This window comes from Neopelma chrysocephalum, unplaced genomic scaffold (assembly GCF_003984885.1).
Source record: "Neopelma chrysocephalum unplaced genomic scaffold, ASM398488v2 Primary Assembly neopelma1_62, whole genome shotgun sequence".
NCBI classification, from domain to species: Eukaryota; Metazoa; Chordata; class Aves; order Passeriformes; family Pipridae; genus Neopelma; species Neopelma chrysocephalum.
The window spans coordinates 568,931-582,527 of record NW_020897719.1 but is presented as its reverse complement, the minus strand read 5'-3'; the positions used below and the strand labels follow the sequence as shown (position 1 = coordinate 582,527).

The 13,597-nt window shown below is 40.3% G+C and overlaps 1 protein-coding gene and 1 long non-coding RNA gene across 3 annotated transcripts in view; one reads left to right on the top strand and one right to left on the bottom strand.

Moving 5' to 3' along the window:
- LOC113966965 overlaps positions 1-5,728 on the top strand; it is a 23,337-nt gene extending 17,609 nt beyond the window's left edge. The window contains exon 3 of one of the 2 annotated variants that reach the window (XR_003534022.1): positions 5,619-5,728. This is a non-coding gene — a long non-coding RNA (uncharacterized LOC113966965). The remainder of the gene's footprint in view (positions 1-5,618) is intronic. The other variant, XR_003534023.1, reaches the window with a different exon arrangement.
- PPM1H (protein phosphatase, Mg2+/Mn2+ dependent 1H) overlaps positions 3,554-13,597 on the bottom strand; it is a 130,780-nt gene continuing 120,736 nt past the window's right edge. Inside the window, exon 10 of the mRNA XM_027682161.1 lies at positions 3,554-8,435. Within this exon, the coding sequence (XP_027537962.1) occupies positions 8,288-8,435 (148 nt within the window). The 3' untranslated portion in view covers positions 3,554-8,287. The remainder of the gene's footprint in view (positions 8,436-13,597) is intronic.

The window sequence follows — 13,597 nt, the reverse complement described above, 5'->3', positions numbered from 1 at the left end:
TCCCAGATGTAAAATTCAATTGCATGAGGGCTGGTGAAAAACAAGCACTAACAGAGGGCACAAAGACCAGCAAAGTAAATTTATTTTTTTAATTGGGAGCACAGTAACACAATCCTCAGAAAACGCAGCATAAGAACTTTGTATTAGGAGCTTGTTCGTGGAGTACCTTGATCTCAGCTAGATGAGTTGCTGTTGACATTTGGCTGACAAAGCTCTAGGGAAAGCTGGTGGATGCTAAGAAATAAGACATTTGGTGCAATTAGCTGCAGTACCAACCCAGGAATGAAAGTAAACAGGCACAACGTGGGGATGAGAGGATTCTTCAGAATCAAGGCCTAAACTGCTTGCGGCTGCAGCAATTCCCTGCTCTTTGTGCATTCTTTGGCAATTACCTGTTTAAATAACTAGTTTGCCTACTTTTAGATCCTGGAGAACTGCAACTCGATTTGGCTTCTTGTCTCCCCTTCCTCATCCCAGTATGCGCTGTGATACTGCACCCTACCCTGAAGCAGCTGCCTCAGCTCACATCTGCTGCAGAGGGCTGTGCATTTAAAAATTAAACTGATACACATTTATGAGACCTGGATGGGCAGAGTCAGTCTAAATTCTGAACAGACTGAAATGACTGCAGGGGTGTCAGCTGCTTTTACAACCCTGAGCTTTATTGAATATTATACTGGGCAGAGAAATGGTCTTTGTTTACAAACAATTTGTGCTACTTGATGAGGTGACTGCCTAGTCACTTGTCTTCTCCAGTAACTCTCATGGGAAAACAGTATCTTTCCTTGTAATTTTAGTCATGGATATCTCGCAGAATTTCCATATTCTTAAATCTTACCTTCCTAAAGCAAAAATAGCAGAATTTCATGTTTCTTTGCTTAGTCCCTGAAAAGCTGTAGCAATTACAGAAATAAGCAACAACTATCATATGAGAAGCTAAATGTTGTATCTGAGCTTGTGTGATAACCTTTGGATCTTCCAGACAGCTCTTAAGTTGCCAAGGAAAAGTTCCTTGCAAAATTTCCCCAGATAATAACTGAGCCAAAGAACTGGGGTAACAATGGCTCAGAAAGTTGAACCTTCTAAAATCAACTTAAAAACCATTAAAGTTTCTCCTTTCAAATAGGAGAATTAAAATATTACATGCATGTAAGTTTTAATTTGGAGGTAATGAGCAATGTTAGGTTAAAGAAGACACCCTTTCCCTTTCTATGAGTCTTTCCTTTAGCTACTAGTAATTCCTGCACTGCTAGTGATGCTGGCGGTGTCAGCACCCATAGGAAGCAAGTGGTGAGAGGAGGTGGATGGCCAAGGACTCAGTGGCACATCTCAAACAGCAGTTAACGACTCCAAAATGTTTTAAATCAGAGAGGGACAGAGTAAGGACAGGAAAGGAAGGAAAAATACCACCAATAGCATAAATGAACCAGGAAGATACTCTGTTGGAGTACAGTCTGTTGGGAAAGGCCTCAAATTACCACAGACAAGCAGAACACCCAACCAACAGACTGGTAACTCCAGGGATGACTGTGAAGCACAGAGACAATGCCAAACCAGTACAGCTGGTTGTCTTGACAGAGGAATGCCAACAGGGATTGATTTTTATTGCTTAAAGGAATAAATGCTTGGGGGGTAAAGATGAGGGATATTTTGACTCTCTAGAAGCCAAGACATTATGCACTAAAACACCAAAGAAAAAAGAATGTAATTCTAATCTTAGGCAGCCTCAAATTCATGAAGGTTCAGAGATCTCGTCTGTCTACACATCTAAATAATCAGTCTTAAATTAACTGCATTAAAAATTTAATTACTTTTTTCTACTGCAGCTACCTCCCTCTCCCCTTAGTATTTTGTGGTAGAGGGCTGTGGACTATTTCTGCAGCTTCAAATTTATGACTAATTGTTGTTAAATTAGTAAGAGTCTCCAAATCATGTGTCTTTTATCTATCTGTAGATACATTTTGTGTATCTTGATCACACTTCTTTTCAATAACCTCACCCTCAAAGCGCATCTTCCCCCGAAATCATTCTACGTCCCCAAAAGGGACGTAGATGCAAAATTATGGCATCCTTTGTTTTGCAAAGTGGAGGATTAAAAAAAAACCCTTCATCCTTCCTCCTAACAAGAACAGGATGTGCAAAAAGTTTGCTTTATATAAGCCTTCCTGGAAAGCATAAGAGAAACTCTGAAATCCGTAAAAGCTGCAGTGTAATAGCATAAAGAATTCAACTTTTTGTGAAGGTACATCTCTCTACCAGGATACATTAAGAACACAAAATTTCAGGCCTCGGTTTTACAGAAACTGTACAAAATACAATAAACTACTTGGATTTTTCCCTTATGTCAACTGAGTACATTCACTATGAATGTATTATTTGGCAAAAGACTGATTTATTACCTACACAAATTAAAGAAATTGATGTCCAAATCTGAAGAGTTGCATTGATTACCTAAAAAAAATTAAAATAACAAGCCTTACTTGACCTACAAGCTTACAGAATTTAGGGCATAGGAAATGCAAAAGCAAGAGGATGATGTGGAGCAGGGTACTTTAGGTTCAGTTGATGTGCAACAGTTTCCTGACACTTCATGCTATCAACACTTATTATTCAGCTGACACCAGCAAGCCAGGTAAAGCTGTGCTGAAGTTTTATTTGCACAGCAATTTTAAGCTTGACACTGTGGTCGGATTGCAGTAATACACTGTAGGACTTAACTGTAGGAGAGCGAGAAGAACCAGAGTGAAAGTAACACATTGCTTCTCTCTGCACTCTCCATAATGCTCAGTGAATACAATGGACATGTGCAGCACTTTAAAAACTGGAGTAGTGCTAGAACAGATGTTCTCACTGCTCTCCTACTTAGTGGGAGGTGAAATAAGAAGCAGGAGAATTGCTTGTGCTATAATGCAGAATTTCAAAATATAACGAGTAGATACCTATCCAGCTCTCATTCTCTTGCTGGCAACCCAGGTGGGCATTGTCCATGGCTGTGTTGGTACAGTGCAAGGTTGGTGTTATTTCCTGCATCTTCAGTGCCTTCAAAAGCATCTTTGGTTACTAAATAACCGTGAACACTTGCTTCATTGGAATCTATGGATTCATCCTTGAGTTTGCTTGAACATAAACTCAGAACAGAATTTAAGACAGTGATTCCTAAGGAACTGGGGATGAGGGAAAACTTACTCCAACTCTGTTATCATTTCCAAAATTACACCAAATGCCTCAGAGAGCTGGTAGCTGATCACTTTGCACAGCTCTTCATTGAGTCAGAACATGGCAACTGGCAGTCTGAGCAATGAATCATAATCCAATGGCAGCACACAGCTATCCTACAGCTGAACTCTTCCCAATCAACCCATAGGCTAATGCACCTCACAGGAATTTACTTCATTAACTGAAGAGTGAGACCTTTTGTCAGTGAATTATCCATCCCCTTGTAAAGCAGAGCATGCTACTTGTCCATATTGCACAATTGGTAATACACATAAAGAGACTTAGGAAATCTTCATGACAAAGGCAGAATAATAATGATTATAGATCTAGATGGATATATATAATATATAATTTAAAATTTTATTTTAAAACTTTGCACATACACTTCTTCAGTATCCTCCTCTTTTGTTCATTGCACTGAAAAGTTTCAAAAAACACAAAATATATCCCTTTACTAAACATTTTTTGTTCTTAGGTTACAAAAAGATGAACATTTCACAGTCACAAAGCAGAAGTACATTGGTCCAAAACATCTTCCTTCAGCAGGTCCTCCTTTCCTCAGGACATATAAATCCCAGACAGTTGTACAGATCTTAAGATGAACTGTCCAATGAAGGAAAGAAAAATGTGGCAGCTACTAGAAAGAAATAAAATCAAAATAAGACATCTATGAAAGAACACCAACAGTAATGGTTAAAAAAACCCACCAAACTGAGCATGGAGGTGGACACGGGCATCCTCCTTCAAGTACATCACAGGTAGAAATACAGCAGCACAGTTACAGCATCATTTGGTCACTCTCTCTGTAGTAGCCACATCACTGAATCTTCATCTAAGACACATGGAGGAAAACTATTTACACACCTAAAATGTTGGGGAAAAACAACAATTCCGCACAGTTTGCCATTCATGTTTGATACAAAACTGTTGAAAGTATTTGGACATAAAACATAAAATAAAAGCAAAACGCTGAGGCTGGAAGAAATATGGCAGATTTGCTCAGACCGTGTAGTGTTCTTTAAAAACTTCGCAGAAGCTCAGAGCCAAAATTTCCCCAAACATCCTGGAGGCACAGAGTCAACGGTACCTCACAGACCTCTCATCATATTTGAACATGGAAATAACTGTAAATGGAAATCCACTGATAACAGCAGACTCTGACCACTCTTCCTTTAGCTTGTGAGCCCTGTTGTTTTTTTGAATTTTTTAACAAAATTCTCTCTCTCTCCATCATGAGGCCACTGAACATCTCAGACAATACACTTTTGTGTTCATGAAGGAAGCATTATTGCCTTAATATACCAAAGGATGGTTGTGTGCCTCACGTAATAAAGTCTAAATGAAATTTCTAACCACCTTCTTCAATAAATTAAACAAACAAAATTTTAGGCTGTAGTGCAAGAGAAAAGTGTCCAAAATGTCTGTACTATCTTCTTCAACAGTATTCATAGGAGAATGGTAGAAGCTTCTTGGTTTTGAGTTTCTAGAAGTGGGACTGGACTAGGTACCAGAAGACAGTGTTACACTGCACTATCAGGTAACTGGAACTCTATTATTAGCACCTTTCCTTGTCATTATCCAAGGAGGGATAAGAACTTGCTCAACTTTCTAAGCAATGCCTATGCACAGGCAAGGCTCAGTGCTGTGCAATAGCAATATGAATGCAGATTGTAACTCAGGACTGAGGTTCCTTGCTGCTAAGGCTTACACAGTTTTGGATACCAAGGGAACTCACCTGGCAAACCCCAACACTGGTTTAGTTCAGGCAGTAACTAAAATAACATGCCAAGGATCTAAAATTTGGACTTGATGCCTAACTTGCTCCAGTTTGAGGACATGAGCTGTCTGCTCCTAACTCATGAGCTTCACTGAGCCCTGGAGGACCTACAAGTCTGAACGTGGCACCCATCTTCACCTATCTGAAAAATGGTATTTTGCACCACAGATCCTCCCTGCCATCAGTGGTTTCTAATGCTGCGATTCACAAAATAATTCATCCTATAAAGGGAATTGGAAATGCTTTTAATTATTCTTGCTTCTTGCACAATACCTCCGCAATAAATGACTCCCGCCTGCTATTTCTGTGAGGCTGGGGTGTGTATATGTATTTATACCATGCCTTGAAGCAGAGCACTGACCCCAGCACAGGGGATGTAAGAAGCTCCTATGGAAAGCAGATAGAAGTGAAAGCCTGAGTACTAATGCAGCAGGTCAGAGATGCACCAGACACTCCAGGGAGAAAAGCACCTAAATGTGTAAAAGATACTTTGTAAAAAAGCAAAACAAAAAGCATCACAGCATAGTTTCAGTCACATACTGAAACCTTTTATTAAAGTTCTCAGAATTCATTAATTGATGCTCATTGACACTAATTGTTGATACTGTACTTCTGCCCTTTCCAGGAGAGAGGCTGACAGCGAACACAACTTGACCTGGGCCCAGCCACTGCAGAGAAGTCATATGGCAGTGCCTCAGATGAACAACAAACACTGTGCAGGCTGATTCACCAGGACCCGCCAGACCATGATCTGAGAAGTCACCCATAAGTTTGCTTCCCACCAAGTCATGCAATCTTCTAACCCTCTCTTCAGGGGTACATTTAAAAAACACTCCTAAATGAGTACTGTCTTGAAGTTTTGCTTTTAAATTTTGACAAATGCTACACAGGAAATATATTTCCACCACATTGTACTCAGTGGTTTTATAAAGACTGGTATGTGTGTTGACACCATGTTACCAAATAATGAAGACCAACAGTGCATGAGCACCGAAATATTTGACTCAGGCTTGTAGCTGGTACCAGCAAGCACCAGCTTCTTTGCTGTTCAGACGGTTTCACCAGATTTGCCAGCACTAGTTTCTTTGTGAAAGAGGATCTGAATTGCTAGATGACTATACAACTGCATTTGTGAAGAGACAACAGGAGTTACATAGAGCATGAAAAGCACGTTTACAAGTTTATTAGGCCAAAAAGAAGTGCAAGAGAAGTTCTCTTGCTTAAAATTTGAAACATATGAGGGGCCATGGGAAAAATATTCTAGACTCCAAACCTCTCTTTGCACCCAGATGCACACAGAAAAAGAGGTAAAGAGAAAAAAATTAAGGAAGAAAAGATAAAGCATGACAACACATAATCAGATATGCCATTGATTTATGCTGAAGCTCTAGAATATAAAACATCTGTGTTCTGCATGGCTTTATCACATGCAGGCACTGGGGAACTCATGGAACAGTTTTCAGGCTAAAATCATGCAGCTTGCTGCATGTTTAAGCCGTTACACACTCCACATTGCCTGAAACCCCTTCTGGGTCTAGAGATTTAAAGCAAGAGTAGTTTAAATCCACCAAACTGTTGCACATGTACTTCCAGATGCAATCAAATACAGCATCTGGGCAGCTACATCGCACTCATGCTGCATCGTGTTTACACAGCACATCATAAACTACAAAACTGGCAAGCTCTGGGCCACACCTGTTCAGAAGAAAGTCTGCAAAGGGCACAGCATCCTCTTTCTACTTTGGAAAGGACACAACATTTGTAAGCTCCCTAGTCAGTGCCGTACAATTACATCAGCTCCTGCCTTTTTTCCTGTCAAAGAAGTACAAACCAGATGAACAGCTCCACGTGAATGTGGTCTGGGGACAAATTAGGTGAAAGTTGGCTCCCCAGCCAATATACCTGCCTATATGCTAGAATCTTCTAGTTTTGGTTTTTTCTTAAATTTCTGCCAGTGAAGTAGGAGAGCTGTCTGCTTGAAGACTAGACAGCAAGGTTACACTGCAGATTTGCTCACTTGTTTCTCTCCCAGACTACTGCTTTCACTTCAATAATGTTTTATGCAAATTTTCTTTATTTAAATTGATTTATCACTGCTAAGAAAAATGCTGCTAAAGCTAGCCAAGGACTTGAATCTATCACAGTCTGTAATCCTTGACTACAGTTCTCAATGCCAAAAGGACAGAAAGTTATAAGCTGTCACATTCTGATCACCCAAGTCAAGCAGGCGAAGGTATACCGAATAATAAGTGAGTCAGGAAGAAGTGAACACCTTTTAAATAGATCACTACCTGGGTATTCAAATTGCTAATGAGAACAATATCACCATTTCCAAGTAGGAATCCAACTAAAAATACATTCAGGAGCCCAAATAAATTTACTAAATCCCAACTGATGCAAAAACTTTATGATCAGGGATCCTTTCAACAGGATAAAGCAGGCAGAATCATTCAATGAATGTAAATCTCTGATCCCAAAAAACCCACAGCCTCCAGGTAAACATCACATATAGCTAAGTTTGCATGCTCTGTATAATCATGGTATACATACAACAAGGAATCTTGATGAATAACTCCTCAGAACCAGAATAAATTCTGCCATACAGGACTGTGACCTATTTCCCCTGGACAATTTTGCAGGTGGCTGTTTTAGCTGCAGTAAACAGGCATAGTCACACTGAAAACAGTTTCAGTTTTCCTACTAAAATACAGGAGGTATCTACTGAAGAAGAGATGGGAGAGGAAAATGGGGGCTCAGAGGATTACACAAGTTTGAAGTTGACCATAGATAAGTCATGAATACAATTTTTTGAAAGAAGAAAACTCTTGAGTCTCATATATGTATGTATATATATATATATATATATATTTTTAAATGAGATGTGACCCAAGCCACCTTCTGAATATTTGGGGGTAGATTTCAGGAGCCTCCTTGGCTTCTGATACCCACTTCTACTTTCACAACTGAAATGGCTCTTCCAAGCTACATGGTAAACTGAGAAAAAAATTAATTCCCCACCCGACCTGGAGGGATGACAGAATCCATAATATGCTAGCAGCATTTAAATCCCATTCCTGTTAAGCACCAAAACCATTTCTATAGGGAAATTGGAATCTTAAGGGTTACTTTTAATCATATACAGTATATGTGCAGAGCCCTACCTTTTGGGCAGAAAAATACCCTTCCAGCATTACATCAATTGGAAGTGTCTTGGTCAGACCACCAAAACCATAACGTCTCTTACAGGCCCTTCCCAAAAGGATCCCCATCCTATAATCACTCTTGATGCTACTTTCATGACTGTTTGTTCCCGTGTATTAAAGGGATGACGTAGACAGAGATGTCGTCTCCAGAGCCCAGCCTGTCATTGGATATTCGCCAGCCCCGGTCCTTCAGCACTCCTCTGGCTCGCATCACCAGGTCCTGCGCCGCCAGCGTGTACCTGTGGAAAAGGCAGAATATAGCCAGAGAGTGTTTGCCTCTGTGAGGAGAGTGGGTTTTCACAGCCTGCTGCCTGGCAGATTTAATGTTGTGACCTACCAGGACATGTTTCCCAGTGTTTTAGAAGCAGGCAGGAAAAACATAAACCACAGCATACCCACAAAGCAACTCCTTCCAGTTCAGTGACAGCTCCTGAATAAGAATGTAAAGGTATTTGACAAACACCACTTGACCAAAAGTTATTGGCTGTTCTGGGTGCCTGGCTTCACCACTCTTCAGAAAAATATTAAACACACTTTCCTTAACAAATTGGCTTTCTAGGAGTAGTCTGAAAAATTGAGGACCCCAAATAACACTACTTGTTGAAAACTACACACTTGTTCACTGACACACCTGAAGGTAATCATATCTGAACTACTTCAGAGATGAACTGTAACAAAGAAACTAATTTGGAGGCAAGTAATAGAGCACGAAAAATAAAATCCAAATTACACTTTAAGCCAAGTAGACTACGTCGTCTGTTTTCCTTGACTGTAGGAATGATTTTTAAATCTCTTTTATTCTGAAACTGGAAAAGGAAACTTACAGTTAATATGGTCAGATTAACAGAATCCCACAGTTCTTTCACATTTATAAGTTCAATGAAAACTGGATGAATGTGAGTTGTCAAGTGCTTAATTTAGTGAAATACCAAGGTTCATATTGCTTCAAAACTCCCAGCCTGTGCTGGGCTGAGTGGCATTGGATTTATGGGAGTTATTTTTCTGTCCTGAAAAAATATCACATGCTGCCTGGGGGCAGAAGGGTGTCAGAGTCCAAAAGTGGAGCATAGACAGTGCCCTGTCACGTGTGCTGATATGTCCTCCCTTATTGCTTTAGCTGCTGTTACTACATCAACACATCTGTACTCAGAAACTTCCTCTGGAAGAAATCTCATTATGAGTGAACAGCTACTGTCACGTTTTACTTCATCAGTCCAACACCTGGCCAAGATGTTCTGAATTAGTTGGGTGGAGCCAAACTTTTCTATTATTAGATAATTAAAAATTAATTGAATAGTTAAAAGACTGACAGGAGAAAAAAAAACAGTTCAATATTGTGTCTGCATGTGTTTTATTTAAAGCATAAGTATCAGCCTCCAAGATGATGCAGGGCTCTATGAAGCCACACACACAGGCCTCCAGAACTAAAGCACACCTCTGTAGTTTCCAAAAACCAGGAAGGACAAGAAGTGTTTGCATTTCAGTAGCTCCTTTTCTAAGGAGGATCCTTGACCCAAAATGATCTGCCCAGATCTCATCTGAGGAATGGGAAAGAACAATAACTCCATTGATCAGAAGGTCTGTGTGTGTAAGTTTATCAGTTACCTAGGACTGTTCTAACCCCAGAATTTTTCACCACAGAATGCATTATTAAGTGGTAATTTCTATCAGTAGAGAGTTTATTCAGTCTCTGGGGATGAAAGAATAAAAAATACTCAATTATGTTCTCTTTCTAGAATTTCGATGCTTTAATTCAAATTACTCCTTTGAACCAGGAATAGATATATTTGCTCTACTAGAAAGATTTCTTCAATGCAAATGAATCAACACTTGATTACTCAAAAGGTTTGATGCTAAATCCAAGTAATGTTGAACAGCAGCAATGCACCCCTGCTACTAATGGTACCAAGTCATAAAATTTCCAGCCCTCACTAGTTTTGACAAATGATTTACTTTTAGCCATAAGAGAACAGCCTAAAGACACAAAATCCAACATGCTTGCACATACACATGCACACTGTTTGTATGTTCCAAGATTAGTCTGTACCAACAACTTTGAGCTGTAATAGCAAGATAACAAGAAGCACTGGCCTTACTGCCCTAATGCAACATGAAATCCTTTTTTCTAATGGGGTAAAACCAAACACACACACTTGTAGTCCTCAGTTCCCAAATCAGATGCAGGGCTAAGGAACAAAAGTACTCCATGTGGCAAGCAAGAAACTGAAATATTTATTCACAGTATGTCTGATTCTGAGTGAATTTTGGCAAGAACATACTTCCCAAGGATTTTTCAGCTATTGTCACAACTTAAGAGAGAAACACCCATCATTCTGCAAGAAAACTTTGCTTTCCTGCTTTTTCTAATTAACAAGGGCTCCCCACATCTAAAGAGTACAAAGGAATGAGTATTGCTTTTGATTGTGTTAGGGTTTTGCTGCTGAGTGTTTGGAAAGGGCAAGATAAAAAAAAAGGAATTTTAATAAACCAGAAATTCTCTCACAGACAGACTGTGAAATACTGAAGAAAACCAACACAATGAAGCAAAGGAAAAGGAACAGGTGAAGGCAGCAGTGAAGTAACATATTCCTCTCTTGTGTAGAGCTGAATTGAAGAAATGGTGTTCAACTTGGCACTAGAGAAGATAGGGTGAGTCTCTTGTACCTGGAGATGAATAGGAGCAGCAGTCCATTACTGAATGTTTTATTCTCCAGTGCTGTGAAATTGGGATTCAGCTCTAGAGACAGCATTAGAGAACTGCTGAAGTAGTTTTAAAGTATCCACTTCCTCCTAATGAATAGCCTTGCTGGAATACAACTTTTGTGTTTTAAGAATAAATATGTGGGGGTTTTTTCTTCTGCTGGAGCTTTCTGTATTGATCAGTGAAAGTACTGCAGGAAAAATGGTGACAGGGGTAATTGTGCTGCTGTCTGAGCAGCTTATCTTCTCACACCCAGCAGAGGAGGAGGAGCTCCCCAGCTTCCTCCTAAATCTCTAGCTAGTGTGAGAGAGAAAGTGAGAGGGAACAAGAAAGGACAAGAGGAAGGATGAGAAATAAAAGGTTCCCAAGGTCAGAGGGTAAACCTGCATAAGTGCAACTGAAGGAAATGGGCAGTCATGCTTTTCCCTCTTCATACCTCTTCAGAGAGCTGATGTATGGAAAGCAGCAGTGTGTCACTACCACCTATTCTTCACTCAGAGTCCCTTTAATGCTCATCTGCCACAATACCCATAAGAAATCAGCTAGCTAAGAAATCCAGCTCCACCCCAGCCTCTTCACTCCATCACAGTAGTCACTCAGGAACTGTTCTCCGAACAAGTCTGTGCCTATCATTCACTGAGGCTCCAAATCCCCTGAGGTTGTGTCTGCATGGTTGGATGAAGACAGACCCGAGGACTTTGCTCTCCCTGCACTTGGAGATGTCCAGGCATATGCTGTGTTTGACAGGATTCAGAGATGTTTTTTATGTGGGCAACAAACGCTCACAGTAAATATCAGCAGGAGAGAGCCCCAAGAGCATTGCCGAGGGCTGTAAGCTCTTACCCATGAGGCTATAAAGTAGATTTTAATTCAAATGGGAGGAATATTGCTCCCACAAGGAACTAATTATGTAACAGATAAGTACTCTGCAGCTCTAAAATCCTGTCTTGTTTGTTTGTTTGTTTGTTCTTCCTTGTTAATATGCTGCTGTCAGGGAGTAAGTAGGCTATTGGGTCAGGCGGATCCAGGATCTGCTCTACAGGTTGGTTCTCTGGAAGATCACAGCATTACCAAACCCAGGGTGCAAGTCTCTTACATTCTGACAAGTTTTCTACATCCCTAGAGATATTACATTTCCAGCTGATCACCTCACCACAGACTATGTCACTACCACTATCACAGAACCTGACATTTTCTAGGATAACATTTCCTTTAAACATAACACTGATAATACAGCAAACAAGATTTTCCTGTCACTGACTAGTGAGAGGAATGAACACAGGTCCACAGCCTGAGCTGCTATGCTATTGTAAGTTCATTAGTTATACCTCATTTAGACCACTGTGAAGTAATCACGTAAAACCTCTCACATAGTACTTTAAAACCTTTAAATATTCTTTACAACCAAGCAGCAAGAGCAATTCCACAAAGGTAATTTTCATAAATATCATTGTAAACCATATGAGGGACTGCTCCAATTACCTTCTGCATGCTGGCATGAGAAATGTCTTGTCCCTGCTATTTGTAAGCCTCTAAATGACCTGGCACAAAGTTGCTTAAAAGAACAAATTGATTTTCAATTCAGATGTCCATTCATAGACCAGCAGGTCAAATACCAATAAATGTGTTTGTTCTAAGTTATAAACAGCAGACTCAATTATGGAATGAGTGGTATTCACATTGATACAAACAGCAACTAATTCCCCACAATTACTAGAGCTAAACCAGTACAAGCAAATCTAAATGAAACAAAAAAAATCTCATTTTCCTTTAGTGTTTCTGATTGCTATGAGTGTTCTATAATGGATAAAAAACTACTCACCTACCAAGTAAAAAAGATCAAACAAAGAATTCCCCTTCCTACTGCAGCAAACATGGTGGCCCCCACCAGCTCAGTAAAGACCAAAAGGAACTAGACAGACTCAACACACCCTGACTGTATTCACAACAGACAGGACTGGTGAGGATGGTAGGCAGGGACAACTTTTCCCAAACACTGGATGAAAAACGGAGACAGAGCAGGGTAGAGGTATCGCATTTTACTGGGTGCCTTTGCAAGAAGAGACTCAGGGGTGCAAGAATGAGAGCAGAAGCCCCTTGCATCTCTGAATGGTGTCAGGGCATAACTGAAAGTAAATTGGATGGGTCATCTCCTCCTACCTTAAATTAATGGCATGTCTGCATAGCATAGTACCAGATGCCCTGGAAATATCCCTCCCTAATTCTGCCTGATCTCCTCCCAGAAAGAGGGCAGACACACCTACGTTTTGCTGAAGCAGAGACAGTCCTGGCTGTCTTTCATACCACATCTCATCTTTGGCGCAAGGAGGTGGGCAAGGTCAAAATATTGCAGTTGCAGCTTCATGTTAATCATCCATTCTCCCATTGATTGCAACAAACCCCTTTTTGCATTCCATGTTTGTAAGTGTCAGGGTGAGAAGACACTATTGTTGAGTTATTGCAAAGCTGCTCTTACTTTAAAACCCAAGTGTCTGTCAGGGTGTCCATATGCACTTATCTTCCTTGTTTGCTGACAGAGAATGGGGCTGACCCTGTGAAGATGATGACTTAGAAATATGAGAAACACCAAGGATTTTGAGATGGCTCTTGAAGGGTTATTTATGAAACTCTGCTTTCCACAGACCAACCGGGGATATGTAAAATCTCTTTTCACCCTCTTAGCCCAGGGTGAGGGCACAA